Source organism: Aquarana catesbeiana, unplaced genomic scaffold (assembly GCF_042186555.1).
Source record: "Aquarana catesbeiana isolate 2022-GZ unplaced genomic scaffold, ASM4218655v1 unanchor233, whole genome shotgun sequence".
Taxonomy (NCBI): Eukaryota; Metazoa; Chordata; class Amphibia; order Anura; family Ranidae; genus Aquarana; species Aquarana catesbeiana.
In genome coordinates, this window is record NW_027362661.1 from 1,551,290 (window position 1) to 1,579,143 (window position 27,854).

The 27,854-nt window shown below is 44.2% G+C and overlaps 2 protein-coding genes across 5 annotated transcripts in view; one reads left to right on the top strand and one right to left on the bottom strand.

Annotated features, from left to right (window-relative positions):
* The window catches only part of LOC141121836 (uncharacterized), a 963,509-nt gene that overhangs the window by 309,763 nt on the left and 625,892 nt on the right, over window positions 1-27,854 (bottom strand). The window lies entirely within an intron of this gene.
* Window positions 1-27,854, top strand: part of LOC141121842 (uncharacterized) — a 297,848-nt gene that overhangs the window by 261,522 nt on the left and 8,472 nt on the right. Inside the window, exons 1-4 of one of the 4 annotated variants that reach the window (XM_073611578.1) lie at window positions 16,909-16,993; window positions 17,606-17,842; window positions 17,959-18,047; window positions 18,137-18,364. The exons of 1 other annotated variant lie outside the window; for it this stretch is intronic. In XM_073611578.1, the coding sequence (XP_073467679.1) occupies window positions 17,758-17,842; window positions 17,959-18,047; window positions 18,137-18,364 (402 nt within the window). In that variant the 5' untranslated portion in view covers window positions 16,909-16,993; window positions 17,606-17,757. Of the gene's footprint in view, window positions 1-16,908; window positions 16,994-17,605; window positions 17,843-17,958; window positions 18,048-18,136; window positions 18,365-27,854 lie in introns of those variants that run through there. 2 more of the 4 variants (XM_073611577.1, XM_073611579.1) reach the window with 2 other exon arrangements.

Below are 27,854 nucleotides of genomic sequence, written 5' to 3' on the forward strand. Positions count from 1 at the left end.
GGCCAGGGGTCAGATACCAAAAGACAGTCCGAGAGAGGTACAGGAACAAGCCGGGTCATACACAGAGGGCAGAAGATCGGAGAGTAGTCAGCCAAGCCGGGGTCAGAGCGAGGAGATAAACAGGAACACAGGTCAAGCCGGGCAGAGGTCAAGCAGGGGTCTTCAGAGTATACAAGGCACAGGAACACAGGAGCTGTTTGATAATCCAGCAAACTGCAAGTGTCAGTGGCAGGCTTAAATAGGCCAGAGGGGTGTGCCTACAAGATCAGGGCGTGCTCACTAGACTCGCCTGCCACCATGACAGTTACTGGCAGAATTGCCCACAACACGGCCATTTCCCTGACACCCTCTTTTGATCAATATTTTGATCACTAACCATACCTGCTATCACCTTTAACCTGGAACCTCCACACACGTAGGTGGAGGTAGTCCTGGCCAAAGAGGCAAAAACTCCATTGTGGAGAAAATAATAGCTGAGCAACTTTTTCATTACCAAATTACTTTTCATTGTGAAAAACAAATGATTGATAAGACATATTTACAGAGTACTGGCTGTACACTCCTGTGGCCAGAATGGCCTTCTAGCTGAATTGTTGGCATGCTGACTTATCAGCATATGTAAACACAGACAATTCTACATAAAATGGAAGACGTACAAAAGACAAATATGACTTCAACATGGCTAAACTACTTTTCAAATATATATATATATCCATTACAATTAAAGTAATTGAATCAAAAAGTACCCTAGACTGTGATCACAAGAGGGAAACAAATCAAACACAGAGATTTCTTTAATTTAGTCATTTTTGCAGTGTCTGGTGTGGATCCAGGTGACTTTTCCTTCAAGTTTTGCAAAAACTGTACATGAAATAGATGCTGTATTGAGTCTCCAAACATTTCCTTATATATAAATGTCTCTTAACAATCCACAAGTCACCTGGCTTTAGTTTTAGATCCTTCCAAACTTTTAGGATCTGGAATTGGGGAGAAAACACATAAATGAGTTTGTCAAAAAACCTTAAAAGATCAGCAACATTCTCTATGAGATCCGAATGGAGGACTTCAGCTGCTGAGACAAAATATAAGCAAGTGAGTAACACACTCCCAAACCAAATCCCATAGGGAGAGAGTCCAATATCCCCCTTAGGGGCTTCATAAAATATAAGAAAACATTCAGGCAAAAGTTTTCTAGTTTCTTACTCTACTTTGTCCGCTACATTGTAGACAGTAAGGGGTGTAAAAATAAAACCTCAAAACTTCTATTAAGGACTCTCCTATAAAAAATGATTTCCTCTGTTACTCTCTGTACTTTCTGCACTCTGTACTTACAAACTACTTCTGATAACACTTTTTACTGTTGCCTTTGCAGTAGCATTTGCCACTGGACATCCAAAAAACATGTCCATACAGACAAAATGCATACTCGTAAGATCCTAACTTGGGCATCTGGATATATCTTTTTGTAATATCTGGAAGGGATGTTCAGCTTTTGGTAACACCTTTGGTAACAGGTAAAACAAGAAGTGGTATGTTATAAAAACAACTGTGAAGAACCCTGGCTCTATCCCACGCTCATTTACTAAGGCAGCCATAACTGCTTGTGACTGATGACACGGTCCATGTGTCAAGCTGGAGGGAAAAGAGTGGCTGGCAGACATAAATGATCACCTTTTCCAAAGTCCTGTTTTATAAGAAGTTGCCCCCTGTGGACCACTTGTTCTTCTCGTCCTGGGGTCCTTAAAGTTGAATTATTAATCCCAGCTATACTGGGCCAGAACTAGGGTGGAATCTGTGAGTTGCACAGACCCATCAAGTGTCCGGGGCTGTAAATGCAGCATCCTTAGTCACCTGGTCTGCTTCCATGTGTGAAAGTTAATATGGCTACCTCAGCAAGAACCTGGAAGGCTGAAAACAGCCGATCAAATTAACTTGGCATGCTTGGTTGGTTTACCTGCCGAAGTAAAAACAAACTTCTGGCCCTTTAAATGGAACCAAAAGCTCTCTATATCTCGACTATCTATATAAATATACACTCTTTTTATAACTCACAGGCTTTGCTAAAACATGGAGCTCTGCTTCTTGAGCTGGGCAAAAAGGATCCAATGACTTTGAATACAGAGTATCCTTCTGGGTGATAAACTGCATACTCAAATCTACAAAAAGTGTAATATCTGGGTCTTCAGGGAGTGTGTCCTGCACTGGGCTCACAGCAGCTGATTCCCACATCAATTTAACACATGTGTCTTTTCCTTTCTTTTGAATAAATGTACGCATTTTTCATTGTTAGATTTGTACATAAACAAACTCATATTTTAAACCTTTCATTAGACAAACATTTAGTTAGCTGTATATTTGCTGCGCAGAATGTCGGACCATTAAAAATTAAATGTTTGACCAAAACAATATCTAACTTTGTCTAATAGCACCTTTGCATAAAAGCTACAGCTCTGATATATCGGGGTGAACCCTTCATTACTGGGTCCAGCTTGCATAAATATATTACAATGTCTTGTTTTCTATCATGCTGTTTGTGTAAGAACTCCAGTTTCATGTTTCAAAAGATACCTTTTTCCTGGCAATATTATAATAAATGATAACAATACCCTGCGGTCATGGAGAGATGCCCAAAAATCCAAAATATTCTTCTGCTTATACCACTGTACTTACAAGAAAAAGGGGCACATCATTTCACAATCCACACATTCTGCTTTGAATTTCAAAAATAAAAATAAATAAAACAAAAGGATCAAGAATCTGTATGATGGACCAGAAAGCATCAAAAACTATAAAACAACTGGCTGCAGGTGGCATCTATCCTAACAGGGTGTGTGGACTTGATGTGATGGGTCTGTTATATTTAAATTTTATTTATTATTACTCTCACATCATGGACCGCACATCAAGTTATTATCAAAAACCTTAAAATTTCATTTTTGTAGAAGAACTTCTTATGTATCCCATCCATCTTGGCTTTGTTAAATATTATGGCAGCTTTATTCAAAATAACAACCTCATCTTAATCTTTTTTTTTCTCTCAATAAGGGCTTATTGTATAAATGTAAAATTACAAAATTGTTATCTTAATCTAAACTAATCTCATTCATTACAAATTTCCCCATTAACCTGGACTTCATTTCCAACCAAAGGTTGTCTAAACCAGTTTCAATATATCTATATTATTAATAAAATTGTTAAACTCATTAGAAATGAATACTCATTATTACTTAATTTTACTTAATTTCCCTTTTTTAAATGCACTGTTTCCACTATCAAAGGATACTCAATTTGTGTAATACACGGTTAAATGTAACCTTCATTTTACCATGTTTGGAAAACAGATTCAAAATAATTGTGATCACATTGTTTATCATTAGATTAATTAACCCGGCACATTTTGTTATAAATGTTTTGTCTAAAAAACTGGAATTGGCATGATGTCCTTCCAGCTTATCACTAACCTCTCATCCCAGCCACATTTCTTTCATGAGAGCACAAAGGAGGGGGTCACATCTGTGTACATGACACACAAGCAATAGAACTAAAGGTCCCAGCATTCGCACATACACCAATATCTCTCTAAAATCGCTTACATTTTCCCATTTGTACACAACACATGCATATCATTCTCTCACTTTCTTTTAACTCTTAAATATTTCCCTGCATAAATTCTGCATTCCTTATTTTGTTCAGATATCTTTTATATCTAGCTTCTATGATCAGATGGGCAGCCAGAGTGCTCATCCCATCTTCCCTCTCTGACAACATATAAAGTATTCTGTTTTAATTCTCATTTCTCTGTTTCTGACTTTTACTAGTTGTAGTGCCTGACCCCAAATTCATCCCACAACTTAACATGAAAATGTCCCTTTCTGTCTAGTGTTAATTTCACCCTTGATCCATCCTGCTCACATAGATAGCTGTTTCTCTAGCTGTTTACTGCATGATTCTTAGTCCCTGTGGACCTTAGTAACCCAGTTACCCATTGTGGATCCCTGTCCACTCTAACCATTAATCTAGGGGCTCAGTATAGGCGGAACCGCACCTTTGGTTCATATATAGCGCTCCTCTTGCGCTGGGCATTTTTGAGGGTCTCTTACCCTTCATTCCCTTACTTAATTCAATGCCCATAATGACTGGCCAGTCTTCTCTCTTCTCTACGTGTGCCTATACCCTCTTGCCTCTAAACTACTTTATCTAGCAGATTTACTACATATACCTGTGAACAGCACTATTCTTCCCTTTCTTATCTATAACACTCCGATGGACAATAGACAGGGACAACATAACATATAACCACCAATCAATACAGTTCGAAGGGGAGTAAAATAGGTACCCTTTGTCCCGAAAATGCCTTACCGATCAAGGAAGTCTGATAACTCAAATGTAAGCAAAAGGCTTACCTCAGCCAGCTGATTATCAGAAATTCCCGGATCGTCTCAAGCTCCTCGTTTCGGATACTCAGGGTCACCTGGAATCCCCTCCTGGCTGGCTCACCATGCTGACTCGGTTATATTGATGATAGGCAACTCCTATCCTCATATTGATTAGTGGTTCCAAATTAATAATAACTACTGCAGTAGGGAACAGACACAAAAGATACGCTCAGCATCTATCCAAATTACTGTTCTGCTTTATTATGACACAATTGAAGGTTTTTATGCACATGATTACGTAGGTATCACATTAATATTACAATTGTAGGTTTATGGTAACAAGGGGAGTTACATAGGCAGGCTTATTCTAATCAGGACTCGAAAGAATGTAAACATTTACTGAAAACATTATTAGTGCTGTGTGCACAGTGAGGGCAATGTGCAATACATACAAAATACAATACAATTATATACAGAACTTACAAATTTCCATTACAGTGATGTAGCCGCCATAACACTGAGTGAGTAATACTAGAAACCACGGACAACAAAATGTCCACAGTCTACAAGAAAATGGCCGCTGGACAATAGATCGCTCGCAATCTATAAGAAAATGGCCGCCGTAATACTATAAAGTAGCTGACAGAGCAACCGTCCAATCATATCCCCTGAGAAGGATACAAGTTAATCCTGCTGTTCCGTCAGATTAGACAAACTGTCAGAATTGGTAACGGAAGTGACGTGTCGTCACCACCATCTTGGTACACCCCGCACTCCTCCACAGTAACGATACATCGAGAAGGGAGCAAATTCATGTAATCATACAATATTTTGTGCTCAATATAGTGTTCTCTGCTTCCACTTTGCATCTACTTCAGCAAACTTATTTTGCTCAAAATAAAAATTCCACCAATCAATGAAAAGTTGATAAGGTGTAAAGTTCTCGGTGCTCCAAACTGTGCCAGCTGTAGTGTAGCCACGCCTTCTTCCACCTCTTACACACGTGATGGTGAGGGCGCCCCCTTAGTAGTGCTTCCCCACTCACCAGAGCAATATGACTCCCAGCTTTTCATCTACCAGAGTCACCAACATCCTTCACACTCTCCTCACCTCCGATGGCAAAGGAACTGGATCCTCCTCACTCACTCCTGCAAGTCTGCTGCGCCTTCTGTCTCCCTCCTAGACTCCTCCTCCAACCGCTATTCCAGCAGGAGCTCCGCCTCTTCATAAACACTCGGAGATCCGCCTCTTTATACACACTCAGGGCTCCGCCTCTTCATACACACTCAGAGCTCCGCCTCTTCATACACACTCAGGAGCTCCGCCTCTTCATACACACTCAGAGCTCCGCCTCTTCATACACACTCAGAGCTCTGCCTCTTCATACACACTCAGAGCTCCGCCTCTTCATAAACACTCAGAGCTCCGCCTCTTCATACACACTCAGAGCTCCACCTCTTCATACACACTCAGAGCTCCACCTCTTCATACACACTCAGAGCTCCGCCTCTTCATACACGCTCAGAGCTCCGCCTCTTCATACACACTCAGAGCTCCCTCCGCCTCTTCATACATACTTAGGGCTCTGCCTCTTCATACACACTCAGAGCTCCGCCTCTTAATACACACTCAGGACTTCGCCTCTTCATACACACTCAGAGCTCCGCCTCTTCATACACACACAGGAGCTCCGCGTCTTCATACACACTCAGAGCTCCGCCTCTTCATACACACACAGGAGCTCCGCCTCTTCATACACACACAGGAGCTCTGCCTCTTCATACACACTCAGGGCTCTGCCTCTTCATACACACTCAGAGCTCTGCCTCTTCATACACACTCAGAGATCCGCCTCTTCATACACACTCAGGGCTCCGCCTCTTCATACACACTCAGAGCTCCGCCTCTTCATACACGCTCAGAGCTCCGCCTCTTCATACGCGCTCAGAGCTCCGCCTCCTAATACACACTCAGGGCTCCGCCTCTTCATACACAATCAGAGCTCCGCCTCTTCATACACACTCAGAGCTCCGCCTCTTCATACACACTCAGGGAGGAGAGAAAGGGGAAGGATATAGAATACATACACATACAGCACAAGGCCGTGTTCACACTACAAGCAGTGTTGCCAAATGTCCATAGATTTACGGGCAGCCCGTAAATTTAAACCCTTTTTCGGGCTGCCTATTAAAGTCCGTTACGGGCACCGATGCCCGTAAAAAAGATGGCCGCGAGCCAACAATGCAACTGCGCATGCGCCATTCCGAAGCCGGCCAGGCTCGGGAAAGCTCGTACGCCCTCGGCTGGGGGCGCATGCACGGTAACGTATTTGCGCCGCCCGGTGCCATTGTTGAATAGATCGTGAGAGACCACGGTGGCTCAGCGACTCTGTCCTGTCCTGCATATTATCTAAGGTAGAGTGTGCACTACTATGTGGGTTGTTTGGCTGGTCAAAATCAATTCTTTCTCTTGTCAACTGAGCATCAGTCCATATTCAACGGTGCTTGATACAAATGATGAAGAATTGAAGATGAGTGAATTGTGAGACTGTCTTTATTCTGTGTAAGTACATGGCATGTTTTGAGTTGATGAAAATGAACTATTTTGATCTTTTCTTTCTATTAACTGTGTCGGGAAAGTGCAAAATCGTAGGTCAGAACATTATAGCCAATCCTACGAACGGCCAATAATCCTCTAATAAGAATTTGTGGCTCGGGACATTTAAACATGCCAAATCATATTTATTTTTCTTTAGTATCACTGCAAAATATAAAATAGTGCTTCTATTAAGGTTTCATGTGAGTACTTCTTTCTTAAACTGTACGATTAATGTACTATAAAGCAGGGTTACTGTAGTTGCTTAATGATTTCAGAGGAATGTACTGTATTTCAGGTATTTAATGAAAAACCCAGGCTAATGAAAAATTAAGAAAACAAGTACAATTTCATGATACCCACTGTCATTGTCATGCCATGCAATAAATATAACTGTATCAGCTTGCTTGAATCAGAATCTAGTTTCAATTTTGGTTATCAAGTTTTGGTGATAAATAGAGTAATAAGGACAAACATAGGCAACATTTAGCACCACATCCCATATATTCTAAAGAGAAGAAGAAAAAGGGGGGGAAGAGGGGTTGAAAAACCCCGGGACTTTTAAGGTGCTTGCATATTAAAGTAAGTATAGTAGAAAAACATTAATAATAATTAAAAATAATTTTTATTTATTACATTTGAAACAGATATATGACAAAACAGTTTTCACTTAAAAACAGTGTTTGCATATCAAAGACGCCACATCTACTAGTGGGCAAATGATCGAAAGAGTACCACTTGACTAAAAAGCCACTCTACATGTTTCGCTCAGTTCGGAGCTTCCTCAGGAGTTTTGGCAATAAAATAAGGTATACTGTAGATAATAAAGGGAACAGAAATAAAATATACTGTTGTCATTAATACAGTTTGCAAATAGTATATGTATGGATAAATAATTCATACAGCTCAAAAACATCCAAAATATTCATTGATCAAAAAAATAATAATATTGGTAGTCTTACCAGGCTGCCGCACATAGGAGGCAAAATTGCGTTTAATGAACAAGGCCAGTAAATGGCGTCAATGATATAGGATATTTCAACTACGTCTCTCTCACATCAGAAGTTCCCGTCATTTTTTGGCCACAGAGGGATGTAAAGTTTGTGTATCCCTGATACAAGGAAAAGAAAATATAGAATAAATAAAGGGTTCATAAATTTAGGAGGGCAACCATACTGGTCATTATGGTGGAAAACGGAGAGTACCTTTAGTAGAATCAAAAATCTCTGTGCTAGAGGCACAACCACCTCATAGACAATTTACAAAGCGATGTATTGATCAGAATCCACTAGGGGGCCCTACTTCATCATCTGGGAGTCATATATATGAAGTTCCAGACGGTGAAGTTTAAAGATGTTCCTAAGAAAAAAAACAATAGCAAAAAGAACAATAAGCAATGCAACCCTGAACACAGCCTGTGTGTAGATTAGACATGGCTGTACAGGGGCACTTACCAGTTGGATGGGATCGGGCAGACACAGGGTTTGGGGAGAGACACAAAGTCTCCCCTGTAGTAAGGAGCCTGCAGCAGAATGTAGCGGTGTGAAAACCGCACTCTTATACTCCCTCCATCACGGCGGCGTCTGACGTCACCGCCGTGATTCGGACGAGTAATGAGGAGGCCGGGGGTGGGGGGGCAAACGAACGGGGGGAGTGGCAGCATCAGGAGGCATGACGTTGAAAGCGTCAGCAGCTGCCGGTGCGCATGCACCAACACGGGATGTGCACGCAGTGTGTCTGGGAAACAAATGAAGCCACAGGGGCCATCTTGAAAAAGGAATAATGAATTGTAAACAATACGGTAAATCTATCACATAAGTTTGTAGATTGAAGCTGACAACAGCATTATAGAGCCTCGAAACATACATTAAATTATGGTTAAATTAATGAGTACCACTGCATATTTTCAATCCAAAAGGGCACATTTGCAAACAGTATGCAGTGTGTAAATGATAAATCAACACCGTTCGAGGACAACCCCGGGGCTGACACCTCAGGAGTCACACAGGTGGAGGGCGATTGATTACTCGCCCGCCTCGTGAGTGCCCCTGGCGTCCGTGTGGACCGAAAGCAAGCAGACCGAGACACTGGTGAGGGAGAGAGGTTGAACTAAATAATTCATACATTGTTTTTTGATATATTAGTTTAAAGTTTTAGGAGAGGCAGCCTGTGAAGAGCATGGTATGAAATAATTGGGAAAAAGGAAAAAACACATACAAATAAATGCAATGTGAATAGAATGCAACACAAAATAAAACAGGAAAATAAATAGAGAAATGAATAAAAAGGAAATAAATCCGAAAAGTCAACCGGAGTGAAATTAAATTAAGAAGGAATTTTTTAGAAAATTTCTTTTTTTATAGAAATGGTTTAAAACTAAATGCGTCATTGAGACCTGGATATTTTAGAGCTGATAGCTCATGTATCCAGCGTGCCTCCTTTTGAAGAAGCACCTTGTCATAGTCCCCCCCTCTGTCACCAGGGGGAATGTGTTCAAGGGCAAAAAAATGCATGTAACCACTATCAAAGTTATGTTGTAAACCAATGTGTCGACTTATGGGGGTTTCCATACGCTTCTTGTGTATCAATGAGACATGATCTCTTATTCGGCAGAAGAAAGGTCGCTTGGTTTTTCCGATATAGAACTTCTGACATTTACATTGCATAATGTAAACAATGCCCACTGATTGGCATGTTACTGAAAAGTTGGGTCTAAAAAGGCGACCATTGGGAAGCAGGATACTGCGTGCGGAATATATGAATCTGCAAAAATTGCATCGATGGCATGGTCTACTGCCTTTGAGGGATTCATTGCGCATTTTTGTTGAAATGTCATGATGGCTATGCACCAGGGTGTCTCTAAGAGATCGAGACCGCCTGAAAGTAATTTCAGGGTATGATTTCAAATGTTTGGCGACCTTTTCATCTCCCATTAGGAGGTACCAATATTTTCTCATAATGTCTCGCACTTGTCGGTGCTGCCCTGAAAACCTGGTGATAAGACGAATGCCTGGATTGGTCCGATTGGATTTGGGATTATGTATAAGTGAAGCTCTATCCTGATTTTTGGCCTTGAGGTAGGCTTTCTTAAGGCACTTGTTGCTGTAGCCGCGCTTGAGCAGGCGTGACCGGAGCAGCTTAGCCTCTTTTTCAAAATCGGAGTTTGCACTGCAGTTTCGTTTGATCCTTAAGTACTGCCCATAGGGCACATTGGTTATAAGAGAAAAAGGGTGAGAGCTAGTGGCGTGAAGCAAGGAGTTGCCTGCCGATGGTTTACGATATAGAGTTGTACCTATGCTGCCCTCCTGGTTGACTAGGATTTGAACATCCAAGAACGTGAGGTTGTGTTGACTGAGTTCAAATGTGAACTTCAAATTGTGATTGTTGATCTTAAGACTGTCAAGAAATGAAAGAAGAGTATCCTTAGTACCCAGCCAGATGAAGAAGATGTCATCAATGAATCTTCTCCATATGGGAATCTGTTCAAAGTAGATCTGCATGTCATCCCTGAAGAAGAGTTCATGCTCCCACCCCCCCAGATACAGGTTGGCATAGGAGGGGGCACATTTGGTCCCCATGGCCACCCTCTGTATCTGGAGGTAGTGGGAGCCAGCGAACATAAAGATGTTGTTGGATAGGATAAAGAGCAGCAGGTCCAGAATGAACCTGTTGTACTGCTTGGGTACCTCTGGGTTTTCAGAAATGAAGCCCTCCACAGTATCCACCCCCAACTGGTGGGGGATAGAATTGTAGAGGGCTTCCATGTCGAGGGCTATCAACCACGAGTCCCCGGGGATGGAAATTCCGTCAAGGATGCGAAGGAGGTCATTGGTGTCCTGAAGATAGGACACCAATCCCTCGACGTGGGGTCTCAGAAAGTCATCAATTAACTCACTGGCTGTCTCAATGAGGCAGCCATTTCTGGAATCAATGGGACGGCCAGGGGGTTTAGTTGTACTTTATGAATCTTAGGCACTGCCTATAGGGTCGGTGTACCAGAGGAAGTTACAAGTCTGTTTATTGATAAGGCCTTTGTGGTAGGCTGAGCTAATCAAATGTTGATAACGGGTGATTGTTAAGGCAAGATGATTAGGTGATACCTTCCAGTACTATTCGCGATTCTGGACACTGGCCATCACCATAGTTTCATACTGGCAGTTGTCCATAACCACTAGGTTTCCACCCTTATCGGAGGGTTTGATCGTGATATTTTTATTTTGCTCTAAAGATGGGCCTTTATTTGGGAAGAGGTCAAATTGGACTGAGATATATTTTTCCACTTTGTATCCATAATTTCCTTGGTCAGCTGACTTGTGAAGGCCCATACATTGGGATTGCCCGGAAAATTGCGAGATCTGGGTTTGTACTCTTTCTGTCTGAAAGTAGTTAAAGAGGGGAGACCCGATGGAGGTGGGGAAGGAGAAGGAGAGGAGTCCAGATCCAGCCCCAAGGCCTCAGCCTCGAGGAGGTCGGTCTCATCTATACCCCCCTCCTCCCACAGCTCCATCAGGTTCTCCATAGCTCTAATGTCATCTATGGTCATGTCTTTCCATAAGGGGTTGTCTAGGGTCTGACTTTGTATTTGGTTGGTAGGCTTGTCATATAGGATTTTGAACAGGAGTTTCCTTGAAAACAGATTTAGATCTTTAATCAATTCAAATTGGTCCACCCTTTGCGTGGGGCAAAAGGTCAGACCAAGGTTAAGCACTGAAATTTGGTCTGGTGAAAGTGGGTAGGAGGATAAGTTAATCACCTTGAATTGGTTTTCGAGGTCTTGGGATTCCCCACATCCGAGTTTCCTGTCTTTTTGAGCTCCGACATGAGGTGGGAAAAAATAGGGGCCAGACGAAAATCCAATTGTGATGAGGTAAGGTTAACATTGCTTACAGATAAGGGATGAGTACAGCGCTGCTACAGAGATGCTAAAAAAATTAATTATATATAATACAGTAAGCAGCTAACACACCTCTAAGACAAAGAAGTAAAGAATTCAACAGATATATATATAGTGTAGCGCTATGTGTATGGGTAGATCAAGGTGAGATGTTGAAATCGGGCCAACTGACAATGGCCAGAAAACAAGCAAAAAAATTAATTTAAAAAGGTGAGTTGAAAAAGAATTTGGTTGCACAAATACAAATTTATGTACGGAGCATAATAAAACGCCTGTGGAAGAGTGAAAACAACAAACACAATATAAATCAACATTAAATAAAGTCCATGTAAATAAATTGTGTCCTTAATGGAAATCGAAAAAAGGCCACCACCAACAGTCTCTGAGGGTAGGTTGATGAGAGCAGCAACAGGGTGTTACTGGTGGGTGAAACGGAGGAACACCAAATCCAATGTGACATCTATGTATGTGTCAGAACCACCACCATAACATCTGAGGAGGCTTACCGGACGTAGAGGACTTGGAAAGACATACGTCTTGCAAGTCACAAAAAGCTTATTTAGCCACCGGGGCTAGCAGGATGAAAACATCAGTATCCAAAGCTTCAATAGGTAAGGAGGAAAGATCTGTAGGCAGCTTCGACCGTCCAGAGGTATCAGCAAACCATCCGGATGTATAATTGGAACCATGAGAGAAAAAAGACTCACATGGCGTGATATCGTTTTAAAAGGCATGCATTTATTAAAACAATAAAAGAAAAGCACTCACATGGTATATCATAGGAGGTCCACCTATGGACCTCCTATGATCACCGCATCCGTTACTATTTAAGCTGTTTATGATCGTATACCATGTGAGTGCTTTTCTTTTATTGTTTTAATAAATGCATGCCTTTTAAAACGATATCACGCCATGTGAGTCTTTTTTCTCTCATGGTTCCAATTATACATCCGGATGGTTTGCTGATACCTCTGGACGGTCGAAGCTGCCTACAGATCTTTCCTCCTTACCTATTGAAGCTTTGGATACTGATGTTTTCATCCTGCTAGCCCCGGTGGCTAAATAAGCTTTTTGTGACTTGCAAGACGTATGTCTTTCCAAGTCCTCTACGTCCGGTAAGCCTCCTCAGATGTTATGGTGGTGGTTCTGACACATACATAGATGTCACATTGGATTTGGTGTTCCTCCGTTTCACCCACCAGTAACACCCTGTTGCTGCTCTCATCAACCTACCCTCAGAGACTGTTGGTGGTGGCCTTTTTTCGATTTCCATTAAGGACACAATTTATTTACATGGACTTTATTTAATGTTGATTTATATTGTGTTTGTTGTTTTCACTCTTCCACAGGCGTTTTATTATGCTCCGTACATAAATTTGTATTTGTGCAACCAAAAGGTTAACATTGCTTACCTGTGTGTTGGAGACTACTGTTGAAGCACAAGTGGTTGAAGAAGTATTGAGTGATTCAGAGTGACCTGGTGGATACATTTTTTGCGGCTCCTGCCCCAGTGATCATAGGTGCCTTAGTGTTTGGAGTGCATCCTACCGTGCTTACGTGTGCGTTTTAAGGTGCTTGCATATTAAAGTAAGTATAGTAGAAAAACATGTATGACTTTATCCATAAAAATAATTTTTATTTATTACATTTAAAACAGATATATGACAAAACAGTTTTCACTTAAAAACAGTGTTTGGATATCAAAGACGCCACATCTACTAGTGGGCAAATGATCGAAAGAGTACCACTTGACTAAAAAGCCACTCTACATGTTTCGCTCAGTTCGGAGCTTCCTCAGGAGTTTTGGCAATAAAATAAGGTATACTGTAGATAATGAAGAGAACAGAAATAAAATATAATGTTGTAATTAACCCCTTCCCGACTGGCGCACGCCGATGTACTTCGGCAGAATGGCACGGCTGGGCAAATGGACTTACAGGTACGTCCATTTGAATTCCCCGCCGTGCCATTGTGTGTGCGCTGGCCGGGAGCTCCGTGAGTCGGGTCGCGGGTCCCGCGGACTCGATCGCTGTGGGGATACCCGTGATCGCCACACGGAGAGGACGAATGGGGAGATGCTGATGTAAACAGCATCTCCCCGTTCTGCCTAGTGACAAGTCTCACTGATCCCTGCTCCCTGTCATCGGGAGCAGTGATCAGAGTAGTGAAACAGCTAGCCCATCCCCCCTACAGTTAGTAATCACTCCCTAGTACTGACTTAACCCCTCCCCGCCCCCTAGTGGTTAATCTCTTCACTGCCAGTGTCATTTACACAGGAATCAGTGCATTTTTAATCGCACTGATCGCTGTATAAATGACAATGGTGTCAAAAATGTCTGACATGTCCGCCATAACGTCGCAGTCACAATAAAAATCACTGATTGCCGCCATTACTAGTAAAAAAAAAATATTAATAAAAATGCCATAAACTATCCCCTATTTTGTAAATGCTATAACTTTTGCGCAAACCAATCGATAAACGCTTATTGCGATTTTTTTTTACCAAACATATGTAGAAGAATACGATCGGCCTAAACTGAGGAAAAAAAATGTTTTTTTATATATTTTTGGGGATATTTATTATAGCAAAATGTAAAAAATAATGCATTTTTTTAAAAATTGTCGCTCTTATTTTGTTTATAGCGCAAAAAATAAAAATCGCAGAGGTGATCAAATACCACCAAAAGAAAGCTCTATTTGTGTGAAAAAAAAGGACGTCAATTTTGTTTGAGAGCCACATCGCACGACCGCGCAATTGTCAGTTAAAGCGACCCAGTGCCGAATCGCAAAAAGTGCTCTGGTCAGGAAGGGGGTAAAATCTTCCGGAGCTGAAGCGGTCAATACAGTTTGCAAATAGTATATGTATGGATAAATAATTCATACAGCTCAAAAACATCCAAAATAGTCATTGATCAAAAAAATAATAATATTGGTAGTCTTACCAGGCTTCCGCACATAGGAGGCAAAATTGTGTTTAATGAACAAGGCCAGTAATTGGCGTCAGTGATATAGGAGTTTTGGTGATACATAACATTTGAACTGTTTTGCTTTGTGGTGACCTTCGGTAAGTTCCCTCATGACGTCTTGCTTGGCCTCCTATTCTCTTTTTTGTCTGTCCTCACATTCCCACAGCCAGTCAGGAAATGGGTGTGTAGGAGCACAGGGGGTGACAATTTTTAGAGCGTTGGACCCAAGCACTTTCCCTTAGGAGTTGTTTATTCAATGAGTAACAGAGCTCTGGAGTCCACATCATCAGTGTGCTGTGTCCTCCTCCTGTGCCCCTTTTACCTCTCCACAGGTCAGGGCAGCACTCTGCTGCCCTGACCTGAGGAGAGGTGAAAGGGGCACAGGAGGAGGACACAGCACACTGATGATGTGGAGAAGTAAGATGGTGGTGGGCAGAGGAGGAGGCTACTGTGAGGGGGTGAGCAGCCTCTGTCCACCTCCTGTAGTATGTACGCAGCCTCTGTCCACCTCCTGTAGTATGTACGCAGCCTCTGTCCACCTCCTGTAGTATGTCCGCAGCCTCTGTCCACCTCCTGTAGTATGCCCGCAGCCTCTGTCCACCTCCTGTAGTATGTCCGCAGCCTCTGTCCACCTCCTGTATCATGTCCACAGCCTCTGTCCACCTCCTGTATCATGTCCACAGCCTGTGTCCACCTCCTGTAGTATGCCCGCAGCCTCTGTCCACCTCCTGTATCATGTCCGCAGCCTCTGTCCACCTCCTGTAGTATGCCCGCAGCCTCTGTCCACCTCCTGTATCATGTCCGCAGCCTCTGTCCACCTCCTGTATCATGTCCGCAGTCTCTGTCCACCTCCTGTAGTATGTCTGCAGCCTCTGTCCACCTCCTGTAGTATGTCTGCAGCCTCTGTCCACCTCCTGTAGTATGTCTGCAGCCTCTGTCCACCTCCTGTAGTATGTCCGCAGTCTCTGTCCACCTCCTGTAGTATGTCCGCAGCCTCTGTCCACCTCCTGTAGTATGTCCGCAGCCTCTGTCCACCTCCTGTATCAAGTCCACAGCCTGTGTCCACCTCCTGTATCATGTCCGCAGTCTCTGTCCACCTCCCGTAGTATGCCCGCAGCCTCTGTCCACCTCCTGTAGTATGTCTGCAGCCTCTGTCCACCTCCTGTAGTATGTCTGCAGCCTCTGTCCACCTCCTGTAGTATGTCCGCAGCTTCTTCCACCTCCTGTAGTATGTCCGCAGCTTCTGTCCACCTCCTGTATCATGTCCGCAGCCTCTGTCCACCTCCTGTATCATGTCCGCAGCCTCTGACCATCTCTTGTCTTTTATCAGTCTCTGAGGGGATCCTAGAAAGGAGTCGAGAGTGGGAGCGCCGCCAGGATGGGGGTTACGGGAAGAGACAGACATGTGTGGACTGTGGAGAGGAGACTACAGAATAAAACCAGAGCCGCCAAGCTGGAGCCGTCTGACTGAGCCCTGCACGGTGCACCTGAGAGGAGGTCAGTGACTGCGCCGCCAGGCCAGTCTGAGGGGGGTCACTGATGTAAGGGGGAGTGAATACAATAATGTAAGGGGGCACTGATATAAAGGTTCCCCCCTATATTAGTAATTCCCCCCCTTACCTTAGTGTATTCACTCTGCGGAAGGTGGTCTCTGGTCACCATCCTGCAGACTCTGATGTAAGGGAGAACTCTGTGCTTGCTGGGTTATAGTATCCTGACCTTCATGTAAATTGAGAAATATGTTTTTTGACTTTTGTTTAACTTAAAAACATTGCTAATTGCACTAGCTATGTGTTTATAGTTCAAATATTTATATTTGCACTGTTTGGCACTAAAAACAGTAATTTTAGGTACTTTTTTTTGCAGTGGCAGTAAAGACTGTGGATCCCTCAGTAAATTCCATGATTTTTTTGCCAGTAAAAAATTGGTGCCGTTTGTAAATTTTGGTGTTCCGACGGTAAATTTCACTTCGGGGGGTTGGCAACACTGACTACGAGATGTTTCCTGGGCTGCAGTTTCTCTGAGCTCCACAAGGTGGTGATATCATCTCTACCCAGACAGGAAGTCTCTATGGAATACAGACAGGAAGTGATGTCAGGTACAAACATTCCATTTGGTAAACGTAGAGAGAGGACACGTTGCAGGAACTGGTGGCAGAGGAGGTAATACGTAGATTAGCCCCTTCAGGGGGATCAGATGATGATTAATATATCTTCCTTCCAAAGCTGGCCATACATGGTTCAGTTTTATCGTTCATCCAGCGGGATGAGAGGAAAGAACTGAACTGATCCCCCCCATCCACACATTGGAGGGGGATGGGGGAATCCTCCCCGCTGCACTATTGTATTCTGACAATGGGGGGCGCTCCTCCGCTCTCAGAATACACAGATCAGTGATGAAGCTATTGGCTGCAGCCGCTGATGGAGTGACTTTTATCCGGCAGTGACCACACATGGATGAAATGTGACCGATCCCTGCTGAACCAGCTGAATTTCCATGTCTCTATGGTCACCATAAGTGACTTCCTCCCCTCCCCCTCATCTACTTGATTATGTAAGTCATGCTGAGATCATCTCCCATTGGCTGAGCAATATTCTCATTTGTCTCTGAGCTCCTTCTTGCTATTCCTCGTCCTGCCTGTTGTTTCCTTGGATTGATTTTCTGTGTAGTGACCCTGGCTTCATCTCTTGGATGCGCTCGTCTGTTGCTTGTCCTGACCTTTATCCTGATTCCTGGAACTCCTCCTCATCTCTCCTCCATATCCTCTTACGCAGCTTTTCTCTACACCTGCAGTGATCCTGGGGGGTGGAAACTTGGCACCAGCATGCAGCGAAATCCATCCCCAAGGGATGTGTCTGGATGGTGACAGTATCATTGTGTGTGTCAGGTTCCTATAAGGTGTCAGGATGTCACTGTCTATTTCTCCATGGAGGAGTGGGAGTATTTAGAAGGACACAAGGATCTCTACAAGGACATCATGATGGACAATCAGCCGCCCCTCACATCACCGGGTAAGAGGAGACTTTATTGTAAAGGAGAGAGCAGTACGGAGGGTCCACCTAGATCCCCCATCATCTGATAAACACATAGAAACAATGTATTCAGTCAGTGTGTGTGTTTCCTACAGATGGATCCAGTAATGGGAACCCACCAGAGAGATGTCCCCTTCCTCTGTATTCCCGGGACTCCACACACACCATCCCTCACCATCATCAGGTAGATGAAGAACAATCACTGATAGTATCATTAGGATCTGTACATTATCTGCAGTGTTACAATTGATGTCATTTTTATTCTATAATCAGAGTGGAAACCTGAGAGATTCTAAAGTTGAAGTTAAAGAAGAGATAAAAGAGGAGGATGATGAGGATGGGGTAATGGAGGAGTCACAGTATCTAAAAGAACACAAAGATCTGTACCAGGACACCATGGTGGAGTCATCCAGCTACAGAAACCCACCAGAGAGATGTCCCCGTCCTCTGTATTCCCGGGATTCCACACAGGAAGATCACACCATCCCTCACCATCATCAGGTAGATGATTGACAATTATTGGTAGTTCTGATTTATACACAGCATGTTTTTTAAAAAAAAATTTTATTAAAGTTTTGCAAATTTTACATACTTTTACTTATGAGTGCATCGTAAGGCATAGGTGATGCAATATACAATATGACAATCAAGAAAACGTTAGTGAATACAAATATATCAAAGCAGAATTCTTATGACAATATGTTAAGGAGTCCAGATTTCAGATCCAGGTACATGGGGGGGGGGGGAGGAGAGGGAGTGTAATGGCGAGGTAGTGGACAACTTTATACTTAAGCAATTAGGCAGAGAGAGAGGGTTGTGTTCAGCAAATTGGGTAGGCTTCATCAGGTTCAACAGAGAGTAGTACTGTGTAATCAACGAACTAAGGCGGTAGTGTCAATATTGAGGTAATTGAGCCATGGGGCCCATTCGCTCTGGAATTTAGGCAGGGTCAGGTTTCCTATGGCGAACATAAGTTCCATCTGTAGATATTGATTAAGGAGTTGGGGGACTAGTTGAGAAGAAAGTAACGATATGATATTCCAGTTCCTTGTATGGAAAGTCTAGCTGCAATTAAGATGTGGGTAAGGATGGTATTATGAGAAGAATCCCATGTTCCCATTCCCAAGCCTAGCAATGCCAGTTGGGTGTGATTTTTGTAGAGTTGCCGGTGATATTGGTGATGAGTGTTTGAACAGATTGCCAGAAGGGAAGGAGCAGAGGGCAGGACCACCAGACATGTACCGTGGACCCTGTGCCTCTGCAATTTCTCCAACAAGCAGGTGAATAGCAAAAAGGGGGATAATTTTGTTGGTGTGTAATACCAATGGTGGAGTATTTTTTGCGCTGTTTCCCAGTGCGATGTGCAGCATTTTTTAGAAAACACAGGATTCCTTTAGGAGTGATGCAGGGCGGTCGTAGATTTGTATAAGGTCGGTCGTGATGGGTTAATCCGATTTTGTGATAGAGGACAGAGAATGTCTCTTAGGTACTTGAAGAAGTCCTTATTGGGAATGTTGTAATCTTCATGTAGGTGTTGGAAGAGGCGTAACTTCCCTTCATGTAGAATGTTTTAGATTGTGGTAATGCCCGCTGTTATCCAGGAGGCTAGGGGCATATCAGAGCATATTATTTCCAGCGCAGCCAGAGGAAGAGATTCCATTGCTTTTTCTGAGAGACCATTATTTTGATGATGTATTGAACTCCAGACTTTGAGGGTTGCGTTTACTGTGCTTAAGAAAGATGGCGTTGGTCGATGTTGTAGCCATATGGCGGCTAGCAGAGATTTGGTGGGTTATTCTTCTATTTGCGCCCACAGGGGGTGAGATGAGGGTGGCCACCAATGTTGGGTTTTGTTTAGGAGAACTGCTTTGTAGTAGTTCTTGAGGTTAGGAGCTCCCATTCCTACTTTGGCCATTGCAGTGCACATGGTGGAGTGTTTAACTCTGGGGCGTTTGCCATCCCAGATATAGTTGTTGATGGTGCGTTGTAGCGTATCCAGTTGAGAAGAGAGTAGCTGTACTGGGAGAGTTCGGAACATATATAGCAGGTGAGGCAAGAGGAATATTTTGGATAGTGCTATCTTCCCAGCCCAGGAAGCCCGGGTGGTTCAGAGGGAGGTGCTGATATCCTGCAGTTTCTTAAGAAGTGCTTCATAATTTGTATGGAGGGTGTTGCAGGAGGGGACAGTTAACTGTATCCCTAGGTAAGTAAGCATTGAGTCTCCTGTACCATTCCAGTCTCCCGTACCTGCGACGTACTATCCTTCCTCGGCTCTAAGCAAAAGCTAAAATTCCCAGCCAAAATGGCCCCCCTTTCTTAAATTCCATGAATTCTGCTATAGCCCCCATTAAATATCCAATGGGGTTTTTTATTAGGGCCATATATGTTCGCCAGGGAATACTCGGCTCTGTTCAATTTTCCCCTCAAAAATAAATAACGCCCTTCAGGGCCCGTCTTTCTCTCCTCTAAGTCGAATCTCACTCCCCTGGAGAACCCTATGGCCACTCCCTTTGCTCGGCTAATAGGAGAGTGCCCGTAGTACCATATCGGGAAGTCTTTTGAAAATATTCTACAATTCGAACCCAGGAAAAAATGTGTCTCCTGCAGCAGTATCACGTCTGCTTTAAGATGTTTTAGTTATTATGTTTGCCCTTTTTATAGGAGCATTTAAACCGCGTACATTATATGAAATTACATTTTTTTTTTTTCAAAAGATTTTTATTTTATTTTAAGAAAGTTGTGTTGTACAAGTGGTATATCAGTACATAGTCAAATCTTTCATGAAATATTAATGACAGTTACATCAAATGAACGTTAAACATACATCTTGTATTATAGGTACATTCTCAAGTACATTTCACTGAACAGCTTTCTTTATAGGTACATACTGTAATAGTGGTTATTATGTTATCAAATGTAGATGACATCGTAATTGGTGTTTGAACATAACATATGAAATAACAATAAGATGTAACATAGGCTAACTTGTATGTCAATATGATCTCTGAGGTCTAATATTTTATTTGCATTAGGCAGTTAGGACAAGAGACGCCAGTTTCTCATTCCCGCACCCCTAAAGGGATCATACTGTGCGGTGTTTATGGTTATCAAAACTTTATTTATTCTGGCTTTATATGTTTAGATATAATATGCCTCTGTAATATTATAGGGATGGACTATTTCTCTCAGTGAGAGAAAAGACAGGGGGGGGGATGTACATTTGAGATGTTGTTCTAATTATTGTGTTAAATAAGGATGTGTGTACTGAACGTCAGGTAATGTGGGAGTTATACGCCGACCAGTAGTGGCGTATGTCGCTTCATGTCAGTTAAGGAGGGGGGTGGGAATGAACCTAGATATACTCTGTGTAGAGAAAAGAAGTCTGTAAGTCTACATGCCATGGTTTTGACCATGAAGTAGATAAAGGTTTGCTATACTCTTGTTGTGGCCTGATAAGATCACAGGTGTTGAAGAAACTCTTGGTATTTTGGGGAGTCCCTGAAGTGTATCCAACAAGCCCAAGTTTTTCCGTATTTTGTAGGAGTGTCTTTGGCTTGGTGGATTATGTTTTCCATCTCAGAGATTTTTTCTATAAGCTTGAACCAATCTGCTAAAGTAGGTGGTGAATTGCTCCTCCATTGTACTGGTATGCATTGTTTAGCAGCATTCACTGGGTGGAGTGTGAGGGACTTCTTATATGCAAGTTGTGAAATCGTAGAGTGATGTAATAGGTATTGCGATGGTGTAAAAGATAGGGCGTAAGTAGTGACAAGGCGTATCACCTCATGTACTTTTTTCCAGAATTGTTGTATCAGTGGACAGTTCCACCAAATATGAAGCAGGGAGCCCACTTCACTATTGCATCTCCAGCACATGGGAGAAACAGAGGGGTGGTATATGTGAATTTTATCTGGCCTTTTGTACCATCTGGAGTATATTTTGTAGGAATTTTCTTGTGCTGAAACATTCACTGAACCTTTATGGATGTGTTCGTGAATTGTTCTCCAATCGTCTGTAGATAAGTTTATCTCAAGTCCTGTTTCCCATTTTTGGTTAGCTGCCTTGATCGCGGGGTCTTGATCGGTAAACAGTAGTGAATAGACCTCTGAGATGAGATGTCTTTGTGGAGGCATACTGGTGCAAAGCGCTTCAAAGGGAGTTAGGTCTCTAAACCATTGAGAGGTGGGTTTTGCATTAGTCAGAAAGTGCCTGATTTGAAGAAATTTATAAAATGGTATATGATATTCAGGGAGGTGTGAAGGTATCTTGTCATAAGGACGAAGTACACCCTTATGGAAAAATTGTGATGCCCTAAGGGGATGGTGTGCCTGTGTTTGGGATCGATCCTGAAATGGCACTCCAGGTTCGAAGTCTGGGTTATTAGTCAGGGGGGGTCATCGGTCCTGGAGAGGAGCACCATCCCAGTGTTTTGGTTATTGTTGTAAAAGCTTGGATAGTGGGCCCTGTCAGCAGATGTGTAGTGTATTCTTTAGGTAATGACTTCGCATTAATCCAGGGTAAGTGAGAAAGTGGCATTTGGGCGGAAGAGTCTTCAATGTTAACCCAGTCTTTAGTGGATCTGTGTATATGCCAGTCAATAATTCTCGTAAGATGACAAGCCCAATGGTATTTCTGGATGTCCGGGAGGCCGAGGCCTCCTTTTAGTTTGGGGATAGTCATTCTAGTCCAGCTCAGTCTGGGGGATTTTGCTGCCCATATGAAGTTACGACAGATTCGCTTGTATTTGGTAAAAAATGATGGGGGCAATTTGATTGGGATGGTCTGAAGGATATACAGTATTCTAGGCAATATATTCATCTTTATGATGGCAATCCTGCCAAACCAAGAGAAAGGGCCAGATGACCACGTAATGAGATCTTTTTGAATATTACTGAGTAACGATAAATCATTTTTGTCGTATAGCTCCTCGAAGTGTGTTGGTATTTGGATTCCTAAATAGGTAAGGGCATTGGTTTCCCATTGGAAAGGGAAATTTGTTTTACATTGTGTCACTAATGTCTGTGGAAGGGAGATATTCAGGGCTTTAGACTTTGTGAAATTGATTTTTAAGTTTGAGATTTCGTTGAAGAAAGCAAAATCTTTTAATAAATTGCGTATTGTTATCAGGGGCTCTGAAAGAAAAAGTAGGATGTCGTCCGCATAGGCAGCTATCTTATACTGTTTATTGTCAATGTCAATACCTTTAATGTCAGGATTAGCCCGCAGTTTGCGTAGGATAGGTTCCAGCGTGAGTATAAAAATAAGAGGTGATAACGGGCACCCTTGACGTGTACCATTCGATACGGAGAAGGTGTCCGACAGGCGTCCATTAATCCTTATTCTGGCAGTGGGGCATGAGTACAAAACTAATATCATTTGAAGAAATTGCAGAGGGAGGCCCATTGCTTGCAATGTCACTGACATGTAGTCCCATGCCACTCTGTCGAACGCCTTCTCCGCATCGAGCGACAGGAGGAAACCCTGGCGGTTGTGTGAGGATGAAGACAAAAGGATATGATGGATATGTAGGGATTTTATGGTGTTATCCCTAGCTTCTCTGCCAGGGACAAAACCAACTTGGTCGAGGGAGATGAGGTCAGGGATGAGAGGGAGTAATCGATTTGCAAGAATTTTAGCATAAAGTTTAAGATCTACGTTGAGGAGGGATATAGGTCTGTAGTTAGTCACTAGTGTATCGTCTTTGCCGGGTTTCTGAATTAGGGTGATATGTGCTTCTAATAAATCTTTATTATTTTGTGGGACGGAAGAGAGTATGTTGAATGCTGTAACAAAATGGGAGGTAAGGATCTCTTGGAATGCTTTGTGGTAGCCGACAGTAAGCCCATCTGGGCCAGGACTTTTTCCTGTTTTGAGTTGTTTTAATACTGTTGTGGTTTCCTCAATACTAATGGGGCATTTAAGGGTCTTAGATGCTTCAGGGGAGATGTGTGGTACACCATGTAGTGACAAAAAGGTGGATATCGCTTCCTGTCTATTTTGCGAGGGATCTTTACTTTCTGTTGGTGGTAGGTTGTAGAGTTTGGTGAAATAATTCACAAACCGTGTGGCAATGTCTTCCGGGGATGTAAAAGACTTCCCGCTAGGATCTTTAATTTCGTGGATGGTCAGAGCTGCCTTTTTACGTTGTAGTGCTTTAGCCATTAATTTACCAGATTTATTGCCACATTCATAATATAGTTTTTGAGTAAAAATGTATTTGCGCCGTAAGGATTTATGCAATTCTTCTCTAAGTTCTTCCCTCGCTTGCAGTAGTTCTGTGAGCGATTTAGTGGCTAGGGATGCTTTGTGAATCCTTTCTAATGCATGGATTTTGGAGGTTAAAGATGTTATATGGGCTTTTCGTTGTTTATTTTTGGATGCAGCTATTGAAATTAATTTACCTCTTATTACACATTTATGAGCAGCCCATACGATGGATGGGCTTGTTTCCCCATTGGCATTTTCTTTAAAGTATTGGACAAGTCGGGTATTAATTTTGGATGTAGAGTCTAGGTCTGTCAGTAGAGAGTTGTCTAAACGCCATATCGAGTGTAGTTAATGTCAGCGAAATGGAATTGTGGTCAGAAAGGATCATAGGGTCTATAGTCGCATGTTTGATATAACATAAATCATTCTGGAGATAAAAAGGTGATCGATTCTGGAATACTTGTTATGGGGTGGTGAAAAAAATGTAAAATCCTTATCATTTGGGTGAATCGTGCGCCACGTATCATGCAATGTCAACTCCTGTAGTTGTTTTTTGATCGCTCTCAGAGCTCTATACGGCAAGGACGTCGTTCCAGTCGATGAATCTTGGTGGAGGTTTAACGCTACATTAAAGTCACCACCCAGTACAAGGATGCCAGAGAAGAATTCTGTGAGCAGTTGCAAGGTTTCTCTAAAGAATGTGACCTGTCTTGTGTTAGGAGCATATATGTTCGCAAGAGTGATGGGCTTGTTATGTATTGTTCCCTTGAGAAATAAGTATCTACCATTGGGGTCTTGTTTGGTTTCTGTGATTTGCAAAGGGCAATGTTTCGAAATTAGTATAGCAACCCCCTTTGTTTTAGAGGAGGCATTGGAGGCATGGTATACTGTAGGGTAGTGATAATTCCCCAGTTTGGGTAAGTTATCAGTACGGAAGTGAGTTTCCTGGATAAATGCGATTTGTGTTTTATTTTTGTGTAGTGAATATAACAGTTGTGACCGTTTTTCGGGAGTATTCAGACCTCTGATGTTTATGGATTCAATTCTTATCTGGACATTATTTTGTGGTTTACTAGAGTTTGTCGTCTTGCGTATATTATGACCAGTATCTGCCATCAGAGGCAGCTCTTTAATTAGGCAAATTAGGCGGTCGCCTAAGGCCTCGCACTCACAGGGGCCTCACAGCCGCCTAATTTGCTTCTGATCAATACTGATGTTGGCGCCGGCGGCTCCGCCTACCCCGGCTGGGTACTGCCAGAGGGCCCTGGGCCAATACTGGAATCATCATGGATCATCCCGGTCCGGTGGCAGCAGGTGCAGGGAGCGGGATAGTAGAGGCCTCTAGGTGGCTGCAGCATGACTGCACTCAGCTCCAAGTGCCATCTCCACAAGGCGTGTGGGCAGCATGTCCATGTGGGACCTGCAGCTGAGCTGCTTCTTCAGCCCGCTCTGCTCACCCGACCTTTCCGCACCTGCATCCTATTTGGTTTAGCAGTCGGGGGCGGGGGGCTGAAACTATCTAGCTGAGCTGCCCCATGACTGTGAAGAGGAAGGAGCTCCACCTCCAATCTCCTGACACTGCCTGATCGATTCCAGAGAGAACGGGAGTGCCTGTGCAGCCTCCCTGTGTAGATAATAAAAGACAAATCAGCGCATGTACATGAACACAAGCAAATAGCTGCTGAACACCAGGGTCAATAATCAAAAATCCCTGAAAGAAATAGATAAACATTTATTGATAAGAAAAAGGAATAAAACTTACAAACATGGCACTAATCTAGTGCCAAATGCTGAGCATGTGTATAAACAAAGGATGTGAGATGGCCGCGGGTGACGTCACGACGCTTCCTTCCGTAACAACTCTTCTCTCTCTCCCTCACCCCCTCTCTTTCTCACCTCCCCCTCTGTCACCCTCCTCTGTCCCCCCCGTCTCTTTCTCGATCTCACACCCCTCCCTCTCTCACCCCCACTCACCCCTTCCCAATGCTCCCTCCCTCTCCTCCCTCCCCCCTTCTCCTCCCTCCCCCCTTCTCCTCCCTCCCCCCTTCTCCTCCCTCCCCCCTTCTCCTCCTTTTCTTCTCCCTCACTCCCCCTCTCTCTCCCCCTTTCGCTCACCTTCTCTCTCTCCTCCTCTCTGTCACCCTCTCTCTCCCCCCTCTCTCTCCCCCTCCCTCTCTGCCCCCTCCTCTCTCCCCCTCTCGCTCACTCTCCCCCTCCCTCTCTGCCCACTTTCTCCCCCTCCTCTCTCTCCCTCCCTGCCCCCACTTTCCCCCTCCTCTCTCTCTCTGCCCCCTCTCCTCCATTCTCTTTTCCCTCCTCCCTCTCTGCCCCCTCTTCCCCCTCCTCTCTCTGCCCCCTCCTCTCTCTCCCTCCCCCTCTCTCCCCCTTCTCTCTCTCCCCTCTCTCTCTGCCCCCTCCCCCTCTCCTCTCTCTGCCCTCTCCTCTCTCTCCCTCCCTCTCTGCCCCCTCTCTCCCCCTCCTCTCTCTCCCTCCCTCTCTGCCCCCTCTCCTCTCCCTCCCTCTCTGCCCCCTCTCTCCCCCTCCTCTCTCTCCCTCCCCCTCTGCCCTATCTTTCCCCCTCCTCCCTCTGCCCCCTCTCTCCCCCCCTCTCTCTCTGCCCCCTCTCCCCCTCCTCTCTCCCTCTCTGCCCCCTCTCCTCTCTCTCTCTCCCTCCCCCTCTGCCCCCTCCTCTCTCTGCCCCCTCTCCCTTCCCCCCTATTCTCTCTGCCCCTCCTCTCTCTCCACTCCTCCCTCTCTGCCCCCTCTTCCCCCTCCTCTCTCTGCCCCCTCCTCTCTGCCCCCTCTCTCCCCCTCCTCTCTCTCCCTCCCCCTCCCTACCCCCTCTCTCCCCCCTCCTCTCTCTCTCTCCCTCCCCCTCTGCCCCCTCTCTCCCCTCTCCCTCTCTGCCCCCTCTCTCCCCCTCCTCTCTCTGCCCCCTCCTCTCTGCCCCCTCTCTCCCCCTCCTCTCTCTCCCTCCCCCTCCCTACCCTCTCTCTCCCCCTCCTCTCTCTCCCTCCCCCTCTGCCCCCTCTCTCCCCTCTCCCTCTCTGCCCCCTCTCTCCCCCTCCCTCTCTGTCCCCTCTCTCCCTCTCCTCTCTGCCCCCTCTCTCTCCCTCCCCAATCTCTCTGCCCCCTCTCCTCTCTCCCCCTCTGCCCCCTCTCCCCCTTCCTCTCTGCCCCCTCTCTCCCCCTCCTCTCTCTCCCTCCCCCTTCCTCTCTGCCCTCTCTCTCCCCCTCCCCTCTCTCTCCCTCCCCCCTGCCCCCTCCCCTCTCTCCCCCTTCCTCTCTGCCCCCTCCTCCCTCTCTGTCCCCTCTCTCCCCCTCCTCTCTCTCTTCCCCTCTCTCTCTGCTCTGTGCTGGGATCCCCCCCACTCTTCTTCCTCTGTGGATGTGGAATGACTCAGTGACACCCCCTCTCCATTCTCCCAAGGCACATTCAATTCTTAGAGAGGTTGTGACCTTGTTGGGTCCCAGATGTTGTATAGGCTGCATATGTCTGATGGGTGAGGAGGGTGCCCTGGAAGTGGTGCTGATGAACTGTGTGTTAGATCCATGCATCCTTCTGCAGCCATTTTCACATTTTTTTTTCGATTATAGGCATGATTAGGGCCTTGTGTGTAAGTTTTTCCTAAGGCCTCACAAAGCCTAGAGCCGCCTCTGTCTGCCATGTTAGTAGTAGTGGTAGGGTGTCAGACTTTAAGTAAGATAGGGATACTGTGATTCCTCCGATTGGAATGCAAAGCCTGTGATGAAGCTGTGTGTCTAGATAGATGAGGGTGAAAGT